The following is a 15,003-nucleotide window of genomic DNA, read 5'->3' as shown; positions in this document are numbered from 1 at the left end:
TACTATGTCAAAAACTTTTTCAGGGAGGAATAGAAAGATAACATGATGGTAGATAGAGGGATCAAGTAAAGGTTCCCCTGCCCCCCTGCACTCTTCCACACCCAGTGTTAACTCTAATCATTTAGGTAGGAAACAGTACAAAAACAAAGTACATGAATAATCCAAAAACCAAGTATCAGTTCTTAAACATCTTAAAAGTATAATTTTAGCTTAATTGAATACTATATTAATAATGATTTTTATTAAAGTTGGAAGAAGCAATAGAAAATGTCTGTGCTCCATTATATTTTTCTTACCCCTTATATTGGTTTAATATGAAATTATGACTTAAATTTTCCAGTTGAAATAGCATCAGAATTGTAAGAGAGAGAAATATACTTATTGATTGACTATATTTTAGTATAACATGCTGATTTCATTGAAATTGGCTAATAAAAATTATTCTAATTCAGAGTCAGCTCTACATCTGAATACTAAATGGAGGGTTAAGTATTCCTTATGATTGCCATTGTAAGTTATAAATAGTGAATAACAGTGAAAGAACAAGAAATGGAGATAGGAATGAGAGAGACAAAAATAGGTAGAGATCAACTATTTTTAGGTAACATTTTAGGCAAAATATTGTCTGACGCTGTTTTAGTGGAAACTTGTATTTTTTTTCAGTTTTTTTTAATTTATTTTGTTTTTTATTTTTTTTTATTATACTTTAAGTTCTAGGGTACATGTGCACAATGTGCAGGTATGTTACATATGTATACATGTGCCATGTTGGTGTGCTGCACCCAGAAACTGTTGTATTTTCCTTTTTTTTTTTCTTTAATGCAACTTTTAGAGCTAAAGGATGTTTTCACAGGTGGGTGGAATGCAGTGCAGGGAAGATCCCTAAAGGAGGCTGAGTGAGAATTAGTGAAAATTGGTTGGGGAGTAAATAGCACAGTTCTGGAGATATTGTGAAAAATTATTTAAAGATCTATTCAAAGGAGTTTTGGAATGAAAAATGAGTACATGTTTTCGTAAAAAGCATGAATATAATAACTATCATCCCCCTAAATTTTTTGTTAATTTTTAATTGCCATTATAAATTTATATATGCAACTGTGTAGATTTAATACTAATTTTTTATTTAAATAGCTTTGAGGTATGGAAATGAGTTATCTTGATTAATATGCATTCAAGGTGATGCCTTGAATTAAGGAAAATGCTCCAATGATGTCCTGAATTGTTTCAGATTGCAACGAATCTTGATGATATCTATCACTTCATGAATGGTACATTTTTTGGTGTTCAGCAAAAGATTTTATTGAAAGAAAAAAGTCTCTGGGAAATAACTGTTGAATCACTTAGATACCTGACAGAAAAAGGACTCCTGCAAAAAGACACTATTTATAAGTCTGAAGAAGAGGTCCAATATAATTTTCATATTACAAAGTTGGGACGTGCTTCATTTAAGGGTAAGAGTTTACCTAAATCTTATTGATCATAGGAAACACATTGGAAAAAATGAAAATTAAATTATACTTTCTTTAAGCTGGGCACAGTGGCTCACGCCTGTAATCCCAACACTCTGGGAGGCCAAGGGGAGCAAATCACTTGAGGTTGGGAGTTTGAGACCAGCCTGGCCAATATAGTAAAACCCTGTCTCTACTAAAATACAAAAAAAATTAGCCAGGCATGGTGATACATGCCTGTAGTCCCAGCTACTCAGGAGGCTGAGGCACAGGAATTGTTCGAACCTGGGAGGCAGAGGTTGCAGTGAGTCGAGATCATACCACACTGCACTCCAGGCTGGGCAACAGAGCCGAGACTCCATCTCAAAAATAAAAAAATAAAAATTATACTTTATTTAAGTTGTATTTATAATTTTATATTAATTACATTAATCTTATTTTATAAGCTGATAACTCCTTCAACTTTCAAAAGTTGAAAAATGTTTTGAATTATAAGTAAAGTACTACAGAAGTATATAGAGAATAAGGTAGGCATCCCTCCTTCATGCTTCCCTCCCAGCAACCATACAAATCTTAATATTCTACCAAGAATAACAATTTGGTGTATATCTTTCCAGACCTTTACTGTACATTTCATTTCAGTGCATAATATGTACATATGTACAGTTTTAAGTTTTTGTCTTTAAACAAATAATCGTTTATATTATTCTGAAACTTTTTATAAATTAAAAAAAATTTTTTTCTTTTTTTAAACATAGAGGCAAAATCTCGCTATGTTTGCCAGGGTGGTCTCAAACTTCTCACCTAAAGTAATCCTCCTCCCTCCCAAAGTGCTGAGATTACAGGCATGAGACAACACATTTGGCCTGCAACTTGCTTTTTTTTCTGAATATAATGTCTTAGAGATTGTTTCATGACAGTGAATAAAGTGTTGTGGGGGTTGTTTTGGTTGGTTTGTTTGTTTGCTTGTTTTTGACAGGGTCTTGCTCTGCTGCCGAGGCCAAAATGCAGTGGCGCAATCTCAGCTCGCTGCAACCTTCGTCTCCTGGGCTCAAATGATTCTCCCACCTCAGCCCCACAAGCCGCTGGGACTACAGGTGCATGCCACCATGCCTGGCTAATTTTTGTATTTTTAGTAGAGATGGGGTTTCACGATGATGCCCAGGCTGAGGCTCTTTTTTAGTGAAAAATAATACATGTCTGTTGTTAAAAAAAAAAAAACCTAAGAACTCAGAATTATGTTAAGGAAAGTGCCATATTCCTGTCCCATTTCAGGAGCTACTACTACCAGTTTGATATGTATTCTTCCAAATATTTTTATGTGTGTATTTATTTTTCAAATGGAATGATCGTTTAAATATTTTTTTCCAAATTACATTTCTCGTAAGATATCATGAACATCTTAACAGATGAGTCTCTTTAAATCTATCTCATTTTTCTTTTAATACTACAGTCATCTATAGTATGGATGTACCGTAATTTATTTAACCATTTGATGTTGATGGACACTTGCATTCTTTTTGATTTTTCTCTGTTATAAACAAGGCTGCATGGACATCTCTATGTATTTTGGGGTACATATGGAAATGTTTCTCTGGATTAGATTCCCCAAAATAGTTGGTTCAGAAGGTATGTACTTATTAAGTGTTGATGAGTACTATCAAAATGACCTCCAAAATAGTTATATAGTAAGATGTTATAAGAGATTTTGAAGACTTTTTGCTATATTTAAGCAATTTCTACACAATATTTAAAACCATCTCTTTGCCCCTCTGGTAATTGTGAAAGATTGAATATTTGTATCTTTCTTTTAGGAACTATAGATTTAGCTTATTGTGACATTCTGTACAGAGACTTGAAGAAAGGTCTTGAAGGACTTGTGCTTGAAAGCCTTCTTCATCTAATCTACCTAACAACCCCCTATGATCTGGTTTCACAGTGTAACCCTGATTGGATGATATACTTCAGGCAGGTGAGAATATAACGTTTTTTTAACTTAGGCTACTTTGTTTATGAATTATTACATGCTGTTTTGTTTTGTTTTTTAGAGATGAGGCTTTGCCATGTTGCCCAGGCTGGTCTCAAACTCCTAGGCTCAAGCGATCCTCCCACGTTGGCCTCCCAAAGTGCTAGGATTACAAGTGTAAGCCACTGTACCCGGCCTATTATATGCTTTTTATGAAGTGATTATTCACTTTTTTTCTCTATTAAAATATATTTGGAATTGGATAATTTTTTCTTTCAGTTTTTAAAAATTATAATCTGGCAACAGCATTTATGGTTTGTTTAACTTTAATGTTACTTTTCTCTGAAATATAAACATATTTGTTATTGAAAAAAGTAAAGGTTAAAAAAAAGAAAAAAAGATTATCTGTGGTCCTATTTCCCCACAGAAAGTTACTGTTATGATCACTGCATTATATAATGCCTAGAATGCAAAGAAAACAGTGAAAACCATCTCTGATGATTTAGAGTTTAATTACATGAAAGCTCGGTCAGAGCCAAGTATGATAATACATTAAACCCAATGACGTTAATAACTGAAAAGGAATATTTATTTTACAACCCATCACAAAGTAGAACTGTCCATACTTATTATAAAGCCAAGTGGTAACATACAGTATATTATGATTTTACTGTGAACAGGCTAGCTGTATAAATGTATATTAGGGCTGCATGTGGTGGCTTATGCCTGTAATCCCAGCATTTTGGGAGGCCAAGGTGGGAGGATCACTTGAGGTCTGGAGTTTGAGACCAGCCTGGCCAACACGGTGAAACCCCGTCTCTTCTAAAAGAATACAGAAATTAGCCGGTCATAGTGGCGCACACCAGTAGTCCCAGCTACTCAGGAGGCTGAGGCAGTAGAATTGCTTGAACCCAGGAGGCGGAGGTTGCAGTAAGCTGAGATCACGCCACTGCACTCCAGCCTGGGTGACAGAATGAGACTGTCTCCAAAAAAAAACAAAAACAGAAACAAAAACGTATATTAGACAGAGGTAGTATACATCTTTTAATGACAGGAAATTAACTTTCTTTTTAATGTCATATTTTTAAATCATTACGGTTTTTTTTTTTCTTTTCTCCATCTCTTCTCAACTTCCTGAGTTTACATTACTCAGGAAGTAAGCTTTTTTTAAGTAGCACTATATAATGCAATTACTCTCAAAACCTTTCCTTCTCCTTCCCCTCAGCCATCTGGTATTAAACATAGTCATATAGTCCATGGAAACCAGTACTTGTGGCTATGCCTTTAAGTAATTCTAAAGTATGTTATATCCTAATGATGTAACTTTAAAACCTGCAATATTTACAAATATATTTATCTTGTTTTTTGTATCCTGAATCATGAGAATGTGATATCAAAAGAAATACTGGATTTGGTTCACATGACAGATTTTTTGATGTTTCCATCTATTTGCTCTTTTTCCATGTAGTTCAGCCAACTCAGTCCAGCAGAACAAAATGTAGCTGCCATTCTTGGAGTCTCTGAAAGCTTTATTGGGAAGAAAGCATCAGGCCAAGCCATCGGAAAGGTACCACATTCTTTTTTTCTTCCTAAATAATAAGTTCACTCAACACTTAGTTCACTCACTAAGTTCACTCAACAAAATTAATACCATTATATTGATCTTTTTTGGTTTACATTTTTTCCTTTAAATTAGTATAGTGCTCATTTTACTACTTAAAACATACCTGAGCACCCAAAATGTATGAATATTTTTAAACAACATTTATTTCTGGGTAGTGTGATGGCCTTTTTTTGGGTAGCATGAAATGTTTTCATAATATTACACAATCCTGATATAAGTTCAATTCAAACGAGGAAATACATTTTCTAGAAACTATGTTAGGCTTTCTATTTGGTATCAAGGATTCTAAGATAGGACAGGTCTGGGTTTTTTGTTACTGCTTTTGTCATCCTCAAAGAACTCCTAGTCTAGTACTTATATTACATAAAGGATTTTAGAAGGTTAAAGGGGATAAGCTAATACTCGTTGGTGTGATATCTTATATTTTGGTGTTTTAAAATTCAGTCTGCAGGCATGAAGCAAGTTATCAAATGCATACACTAACTTTAAGAGAAATTGAAGTAATTCTTTCATAACCATACCTTCGATTTCCTTAAGAGAATGTTATTTTCCCCCTTGTAATACACTTTCTTTTTCATTTTAAATTTTATTTGGCAATCCAATTTACATTGAAACCTAGTTACCTTCCATTTTCCCCCACACCTTTTTTTTTTTTTTTTTGAGGTGCAGTCTCACTCTGTCGCCCAGGCTGGAATGCAGTGGCATGATCTTGGGTCACTGACACCTCCACCTTCCAGGTTCAAGCAATTCTCCTGCCTTAGCCTCCTGAGTCACTGGGATTACAGGCGCCTGCCACCACGCCTAGCTAATTTTTGTATTTTTAGGAGAGACAGGGTTTCACCATGTTGACCAGGCTGGTCTCAAACTCCTGACCTCAGGTGATCCACCTGCCTCGTTCTCCCAAAGCACTGGGATTACAGGTGGCTCTCAGGTTGGGAGCCACCGCACCCAACCTCCCCTATACCTTTTAAATTTGCATAGACAGTACAGATTTCATTTTGTAAAATGGAAGATGATGTTTACATACACTTAAATTGATGGTGCAGTGTCCCATGCATCACTGTGTCATAAAATCAAAAATATTGGGCCCGGCACAGTGGCTCATGCCTGTAATCCCAGCACTTTGGGAGGCCAAGGTGGGCAACCATGAGGTCAGGAGTTCAAGACCAGCCTGACCAACATGGTGAAACCCCGTCTCCACTAAAAATACAAAAATTAGCTATGTGTGGTGGTGGGCACCTGTAATCCCAGCTACTCAGGAGGCTGAGGCAGGAGACTCACGTGATCTCGGAGGTGGAGGTTGCAGTAAGCTGAGATCACACCACTGCACTCCAGCTTGGGTGACAGAGCAAGACTCTGTCTCAAAAAAAAATTCCATGAGCCCAGCACAGTGGCACACACCTGTACTCCTAGCTTCTCAGGAAGCTGAGGCAAAAGACTTGCTTGTACTCAGGAGTTTCAGGATAGCATGGGCAACACAGTGAGACCCTGTCTCAAAAATAAAAATAAAAGTATCTGTAGTGTTTAAGCATTCATGTTATCACAATTTTTAGATTGGGTCTTTTACTTTGGAAATGGCTATGTTGTTTAGACCTTCAAAATGCTGAATAAAAATATTTCTTAAAACAAACTTTTTATATCAAACTCTGAAATGTAAAATAAAAACAATATCATTAATTTGGAACTAATTATCAAATAATAATAAACATGCAAAAATCTTATTAGAATAATATATCTTTTTAAGCTTGAATCCAGAATTTTTGTTACATTTAATGTAATATAGTCAACAAATATTTGCCAAATTGATACATATTTAAAATAGTATGGACATGAACTTATCTTAATTACAAATGGATTAATTACTAGTTTAATGTTTTGGAGGTATAATTTTTTAAAACTCTGGAGAACATATTTAAATACTTAAAATCTAATTGATTTCTCCACATTGAAAAAGAGGCCCCCCACCTGACCTTTTTTGAACATTCTTGTTTTCTTGCAAAAGATTTTTTTTTTTTTTTTTTGATACAGAGTCTCGCTCTTGTTGCCCAGGCTCCAGGCTGGAGTGCAATGACACGATCTCAGCTCACTGCAACCTCCGCCTCCCAAGTTCAAGTGATTTTCCTGCCTTAGCCTCCCAAGTAGCTGGGATTACAGGTGCCCGCCACCACACACAGCTAATTTTTGTATTTTTAGTAGAGATGGGGTTTCACCGTGTTGGCCAGGCTGATCTTAAACTCTTGACCTCAGGTGATACGCCTACCTCAACCTCCAAAAGTGCTGGGATTACAGGCGTGAGCCACCGTGCCCTGCCACAAAAGATCTTGAAATTGGCATAAAGCATTGTATTTTGCCATATAATAATTATATCATTTTTCTTGGCTTAGGAAATACATTCTAAGAAAAAACCTACATTGACTCAATTTATAGTTAGTACTGAAGATGCACTAAAATTGGGAAATTAAATAGCTCTTTTCCTACTTGATGTTCAGCTGTCATACTTTTTCAGCTTAATGCTTTTAAAAAAGTGATCCAGTATCAACATGCAGAATATGTAACTCATACATCCTTCAATTTGTCACCGTAAGTTCTCATTTCATTCTTTTACTATGGTGGAGGATATAATTTTATATTTTATTTTATTTTTTATTATTTTACAGTTTTTTTTAAATAGAGACAGGGTTTCACCATGTTGCCCAAGCTGGTCTTGAACTCCTGAACTTAAGAGATCCTCCTGCCTCAGCCTTCCAGAGTGCTGGGATTACAGGTGTGAGCTACCACTCCCAACCTCTATTTTATTTTTTATACCTACTTTTTCTTTTTTAAGTTCATCTTTTTGCCCTCAATTTTAAGAATTAATTAGTTTCTAAGCTAGCTATGAAATCCTTTATGCACAAATATGGTCATCAGGCACCACAGGCAAAAGCAGGTACACAGAATCGAAATCATCAAGTACAGGAAGCATTTTTCTATCTCTTTCAGGTGTTTTAGCATGGACCATGTGGAAATCATAGGATCTAATATTTACTCTTAGTTTATAATATAGACAAGCTTATTAACATATTTATCTAAAGTACATTTGTCTAATTTATAATAATAATCACATACGTACACAATTTACAAATACCAAGTAACTGTAAAAGTGTCTCTTCCCAATTCCTTCCTTTCCTGTATTCATTTTCTACAACCGCCATAACAAATTACCGCAAATGGGTGGCTTAAAACAACAGAAATTTATTCTCCCACAGTTCAGGTGACCAAAAGTCCAAAATCAAGGTATTAGCAATGTTGATTCCTTCAGGAGCCTCTGAGGAAAAAGCCATCCGTGCCTCTTTCCTAGCTTCTGATGGTTACTGGCAGTCCTTGGTGTTCCTTGGCTTATAGATGCATCCCTCCAATCTCAGCCTCCATCTTCTCATTGCTGCCTTCTCTGTGTCTCTCTGTGTCTTCTCCTCTTATAAGGACACTAATCATTGAATTTAGAGCCTACTGTAAATCCAGGGTGATTTCACCTAGAGATCCTTAACTAATTGTATCTGCAAATATCTTGTTTCCAAGTAAGATCACATTCACAGGTACCAGGGGTTAGGATTTGTACATTTCTTTTTGTGGAGTGATGGAGAGGGGGTACAATTCCTTCCCTGTAGAAGGAAGTTTAATTTAGATTAGAAATAATTTGGTTTATCTTTTAACTTTTATTTATTTTTATTTTTATTTTTTTGAGACAGGGTCTCACTCTGTCTCCCAGGCTGAGTGCAGTGGTGCTATCTCGGCTCCCTGCAACCTCTGTCTCCTGGGCTCAAGTGATCCCTCAGCCTCCCAAGTAGCCAGGACTACAGGTGTGCACTACCACACCCGGCACGTTTTTTGTTTGTTTTTTTGTGGAGACGGAGTTTTGCCATGTTGTCCAGGCTGATCTCAAACTCCTGGGCTCTTGCGATCCATCTGCCACAGCCTCCCAGAGTGCTGGGATTACAGGCATGAGCCACTCTGCCTGGCCTTATCTTTTTATTATAGTTGGAAAAATGATAATAAATTTTAATTAATCTGAAGTACATCTGTTAGAAATTAGTTTTGTTTCTATGGAATTATTCTATCCTTGCTATTCTGTAATACAACTTCAGTTTTCCTTTTGTCCAATTTTAATAACATACATTTTTAGCAGGTCTAGTAAACGAATTTATTTGTGTCTTTCTAGAAGGTGGACAAGGACGTTGTCAACAGGCTATATCTGTCTTTTGTTCTTTATACCTTGCTCAAAGAGACCAACATTTGGACTGTATCTGAAAAATTTAATATGCCTCGAGGATATATACAAAATCTTCTCACTGGAACTGCCTCATTCTCATCTTGTGTGTTACATTTCTGTGAGGTAATTTCATTGAATATATGATATGTACTTTGTGCATCTTCTGGTTTTAACTGTTACTAAACTAATAAGCCAGTTAGTCAGTATGTCAGCATTTTCTCCTTGTTGACATATTCTGTTATTACAGAGCACTAAAAAACTATTTAAAATGTATGTTTGTTTTTATCTGTTTATGAAACTACTATTATGTACTTATGGTAACAATACAAAAATTCCTGAGTCAACTAAAACACATAATGAAAAGTGTCTTTTTGACCCAACTCTTAAAGCCACCATTAATAGTTTCAGGTATTCAGAATTAACTGTTAAAAACAACGTATTGATGTAGATTCCATGTGAATGTCTTTCACCTGAGTAATAAAAATGTCAGGTGTTTGGTTAGAAAGTTACCTATATCCAACAGCTACCATGTGACTATTTAGTACCATATTCTCTTTTTAAAAAAATTTAATTTTGACTGGATGCCATGGCCCCCGCCTGTAATCCTAGCACTTTGGGAGGCTGAGGCAGGTGGATCACTTGAGCCCAGGAGTTCGAGATCAGCTGCTTGAGCAATGTGGGAAAACCCCGTCTCTACAAAAAATAACAAAAATTAGCCAGGCGTGGTGGCACACGCCTGTGGTCCCAGCTACTTGGGTCTCACTCTGACGCCCAGGCTGGAGTGTAGTGGTGTAATCCAGGCTCACTGCAGCTTTGACCTCCAGGGCTCAGGCAATCCTTCTGCCTCAGCCTCCTGAGTAGCTGGGATCACAGACATGTGCCACCACACCTGGCTAATTTTTTTTGTTTTTTTTGAGATGGAGTCTCAGGCTGGAGTACAGTGGCGCAATCTTAGCTAACTGCAACCCCCGCCTCCCGGGTTCATGCAATTCTCCTGCCTCAGCCTCTAGAGTAGCTGGGATTATAGTCACACAACACCACTCCCAGTTAACTTATGTATTTTTAGTAGAGATAGGGTTTCACCATATTGGCCAGGCTGATCTCAAACTCCGGACCTCAAGTGATCCACCTGCCTGGGCTTCGCAAAGTGTTGGGATTACAGGCATGAGCCACAGCGCCCAACCAATTTTTTAAATTTTTTTGTACAAAGGGTTGGTGGGGGGGGGGGTCTCACTATGATGCCCAGCCTGGTCTTGAACTTCAGGCTGAAGCGATCCTCCAGGTTGGCCTTCCAAAGTGCTGTGATTACAGGCATGAGCTGCCACGCCTGGCCCCATATTCTCTTGATTGCCACTGTAATTTAATATATTTGCTTCCAGTGTCAGGCAGCTATTTAAAGCTTTTACATCAAATGTGTATTTTATAGAACAATTTAAGAAGGAAACCTTATACTGGCCGTATGCATTTGTGATGGATTTAAAACTTTATTAAAATAAGCTTTCAGAATTCCTTTAAATAGCACAATAAAGCTTACCAGGCTTTTACATCCAGATACTTTTTTAATGTGTTTATAATATAAGCCATTTTTGCTGCGTTTAAATTTCTTCTTATTGGGTGGCATAATAATCCTTTCCATATTTGTTTCCAAGTCAATTTTTTAAAACTTTTTTCCCATGAATTGTTTTCTGAATTTAAAATTTACTTTATTTTCCCTTTCTTAAACCTTCATATTCTGTATATGTATATGGCAATTAATTCTATCATATGTGCTAATGAAAGGAGTAAATAATTCAAAAATACTTGGCTTTCAATTGAATGATAATTATTTTAACAAATTTAGCTTTCTAAATATCTTTTACTTGTGCTGATTTTTAAATGTTGGTTTATACCCCCTGAGCACATGCTAGTTAAACAGAAGACAAAAGTGATGGGTAATAAGGAGAAGCTAGCCTTTAAAATGTAGTTTCTTAAGTCTTGTATATTTGTTGTTTTGTATATTTAAAGATGCTTTCCCTAATATTTTTTCCCTTTGTTTTCATTGCGACTATGAGGACTTGAGCCTTATAGAATCGTTTAAGTAAAAAACTCTATGAAGCGTCAAGAAAAACAGCAATAATTTGATGACTAATCCTAAGAAAAATCTAGCTGACAATTTGTACTCTAATTTACTTCATTTATAAAATCATAATTATATAATTACATATAATATAAATATATAATTATATGATATATATTACATGTATATAATTTTTCAAATTATTATCAATAGAGACAGGGATCTTGCTGTGTTGCCCAGGCTGGCCTCAAACTCCTGGACTCAAGCGGTCCTCCCACCTTGGCCTGCCAGAGTGCTGGGATTACAGGCATGAGCCACCACACCTGGTCTACTTTCAATATTTCAAGGCAGGGGTGTTCAATCTTTTGGCTTCCCTGGGCCACATTGGAAGAAGAATCGTCTTGAGCCACACATAAAATACACTAACAATAGCTTATGAGCTAAAAAAAAAAAAAAAAAAAAAAAAAAAATCTCATGATGTTGTAAGAAAGTTTACCAATTTGTTTTGGGTGACATTCAAAGCCATCCTGGGCCGCATGTGGCCTGTGGGCCACAGGTTGGACAAACTTGTTTTAAGGTATTTTTTATTTTAAAAAGTTATAAATGGTATGAAATGGTACATTAATTGTGTTAGTTAAGATGCTTTTAACTACAAGTTACAGAAAAACCCATCAAGGTTTAAACAATAAGAAAAAATAATTATTTTATATAACAGGCATGCCAGAACTAAGGCAACTTCAGGGTTGATTGATTCAATAGTTCTGTTCAAGGTTTTCTTCTTTTTACTCTGCCATCTTCATTACGTTGATTTCTTTCTTAGTAGTCACAAGATGGCTAGCTAATGCTGTTCCATTCATCATGTACTTTCACAGTGATATCCAAAGGCTAGAAAGGGACCTTTAAAATAAAATAAACTACTATAATAGAATATTGCAAATATCTATGACAAAATATTATATTGAATTCCCATTTACCCATCTAGCTTTAACAGTTACTGACTCATGGCTTCCAGTATTTTTATTATTGTATTGTTGCATTGAACATCATGTTACATTTGAATATTTCCATATTTAATATTCATCTTCCAGATAAATTCCAGATGTAGGAATTGTTTTTAGTCACTTGGAAATGAAAAACTATGCATTTGCTTCCAGGTATTTTGATTAAAATGACCAGAACTCTTTTTATTGACTTATTTTTCAATTTTCAATCTTTTCCTCATCCTAAAACCAGTTCCTCAAATTCCTCAGGGTCCTCCCCGTTTCTTCACATCTGTTTTGCTTAGAATCATCTTTCATCTCTGGCTTAACTCAAGTTCCAGAACTTATGTAAGGAACATTCTCTCTGAGCCCCTTATCACACAAACCAAACTTTGAAATAACTTACAAAATTTAAATTTTATATATTTCTTTGTGTTCTACAGGAGCTTGAGGAGTTTTGGGTTTACAGAGCCCTTTTGGTAGAACTTACCAAGAAGCTGACTTACTGTGTAAAGGCAGAATTAATCCCTCTCATGGAAGTTACTGGAGTTTTAGAGGTCAGTAGCTTGCTGGTTTCCCAATTGAAATTATGTTGAATTAATACAGAAGCCAGGTTTTATTATTTTCTGAAGTCTTAATACAGAGGAAGTGATAGCAAGAGCCTTATTGCTCATTTGTCATGGGAATCTTTTATTTAAAACAAATAGCTGTTATGGCCTTCCAGAAATCCACTGTTACTAGATGGCATACCTGATGAAAAATCTCAGTTGTGAAAAAAAAACACAACAGGAAGGGTGGGAGTGACTGTCTCCAAATATGTTGTGCTACCGGTTGTCCTTAACACTTCTTCCTTCCTCCACTCCTTTGAAGAATTACCTTCTGTCAGTTTGGACTCAGTGCTTGTTTAAGATAATGGTGATTCAGTGGCAGAAAGGGTCATTTGTATTTTTTCTAAGAGAGTAAGAAGAAAGGGTTCGCAACTGGTTTTCCAGCTTTCTATTTTCAGCCAACCCTCAACTTCAGTTTATTCTCTGTTATTCAGTTCTTGAGTCAGAGGAGTTCTGCTTAGGACACACACACACACAGAGAGAGAGACACCAGTGGTCGCCTGAGTAGATGGTGAGAACACTAAAAGATACTGGACTTGGCCTGATGATGTGGCTCATGCTGCAATCACAGCACTTTGGGAGGCCAAGGTGGGTGGATCACTTGAGGTCAGGAGTTCAAAACCAACCTGGCCCACATGGTGAAACCCCATCTTTACTAAAAATACAAAAATTAGCCAGGTGTGGTGTCATGCGCCTGTAATCCCAGCTACTTGGGAGGCTGAGGCAAGAAAATTTTGTGAACGTGAGTGGTGCAGGTTGCCATGAGCCAAGATCGCACCATTGCACTCCAGCCTGGGCAACAGAGCAAGACTCTTTCTCAAAAAAAAAAAAGAAAAGAAAAGAAAAAGAAGAAAGAAAGAAAGATACTGGACTGGAACATTTTACTTGAGGATATGAGATGATGCCACCAACCTAAGTGGGTTTCTTTTCTTGATTGCAGCACACATCAGTTGACTCAAGCTGCATAGAACTATAGTTACCTTGTAGTCAGTTTGGAACCACCCAAATGCATTTTTAAAAATTCCTCAGTATTCTCATGTCTTGTCTCTTCATATTTACTTTATTTTATCCCAGTCTCTTACATGCAGTTTTTGTTCTTTTCAGTAAAGTGCTTAATTTTCTTTTTTCTAATCCCAAACTATTATCCTACTGATTTTTGTAACACTTTTCAGGGTCGAGCAAAACAGTTATACAGTGCAGGTTACAAAAGTCTAATGCACTTAGCTAATGCAAATCCTGAAGTGCTCGTAAGGACAATTGATCATTTATCAAGACGCCAAGCCAAGCAAATTGTTTCATCAGCAAAGGTAAGCAAACAAACCATTTTTTAACCTTAATAATCTTGCGTAGTGTTATTTCCTTGTATTATAGACATCAGAACAAAAACATTTCACATTGCATAACTGTTTATTTCTATAGATACAAAAGTACATACTCTTATTTGTGAGTAAAAACAGTGCATCTGTTGTGACACAAGCCTTGCTAAACAGAAAAAGGACCTGCTAAAAAATAAAGAAAATTTCAGTGGTGGCTCATGCCTGTAATCCCAGCTGTTTGGAAGGTCAAGATGGGAGGATGGCTTGAAATCAGGAGTTTGAGACCAGCCTGGGCAACATAATGAGACTCTGTTTCTGCAAAAAAATTTAAAAACTAACTGGGTGTGGTGGTTTGTGCTGTAGTTCTAGCTACTCCGGAGACTGAGGCAAGAGGATCACTTGAGCCCAGGAGTTCAAGGCTGCACTGAGCTAGGATGACAGAGTGAGACCCTGTCCCCCCCACCGCCAAAAAAAATGCCAGGCATGGTGCCTCATGCCTGTAATCCCAGCACTTTGGGAGGCCGAGGCAGGTGGATTACCTGAGGTCAGGAGTTCGAGACCAGCCTGGCCAACATGGTGAAACCCCATCTCTACTAAAAATACAAAAGTTTAGCCAGACTTGGTGGCACACGCCTATAATCCCAGCTACTCGGGAGGCTGAGGCAGGAGAATTGCTTGAGCCCAGGAGACGGAGATGGCAGTGAGCCGAGATCATACCACTGCACTCCAGCCTGGCCGACAGAGCGAGATTCTGTCTCA

General features: G+C 36.8%; 1 protein-coding gene across 8 annotated transcripts in view; it reads left to right on the top strand.

Annotated features, from left to right (window-relative positions):
* HELQ (helicase, POLQ like) overlaps positions 1 to 15,003 on the top strand; it is a 48,560-nt gene that overhangs the window by 24,919 nt on the left and 8,638 nt on the right. For all 8 annotated transcript variants that reach the window (XM_055384996.2, XM_004038913.5, XM_063705394.1 and 5 more), the window contains 6 exons: positions 1,229 to 1,451; positions 3,263 to 3,420; positions 4,883 to 4,981; positions 9,234 to 9,407; positions 12,764 to 12,877; positions 14,101 to 14,235. In XM_055384996.2, coding sequence (XP_055240971.2) covers positions 1,229 to 1,451; positions 3,263 to 3,420; positions 4,883 to 4,981; positions 9,234 to 9,407; positions 12,764 to 12,877; positions 14,101 to 14,235 — 903 coding nt within the window. The remainder of the gene's footprint in view (positions 1 to 1,228; positions 1,452 to 3,262; positions 3,421 to 4,882; positions 4,982 to 9,233; positions 9,408 to 12,763; positions 12,878 to 14,100; positions 14,236 to 15,003) is intronic.

Source organism: Gorilla gorilla, chromosome 3 (genome assembly GCF_029281585.2).
Source record: "Gorilla gorilla gorilla isolate KB3781 chromosome 3, NHGRI_mGorGor1-v2.1_pri, whole genome shotgun sequence".
Classification (NCBI taxonomy): Eukaryota; Metazoa; Chordata; class Mammalia; order Primates; family Hominidae; genus Gorilla; species Gorilla gorilla.
Note: the sequence above shows the minus strand (reverse complement) of the source record. Positions and strands in the feature narration are given on the sequence as shown.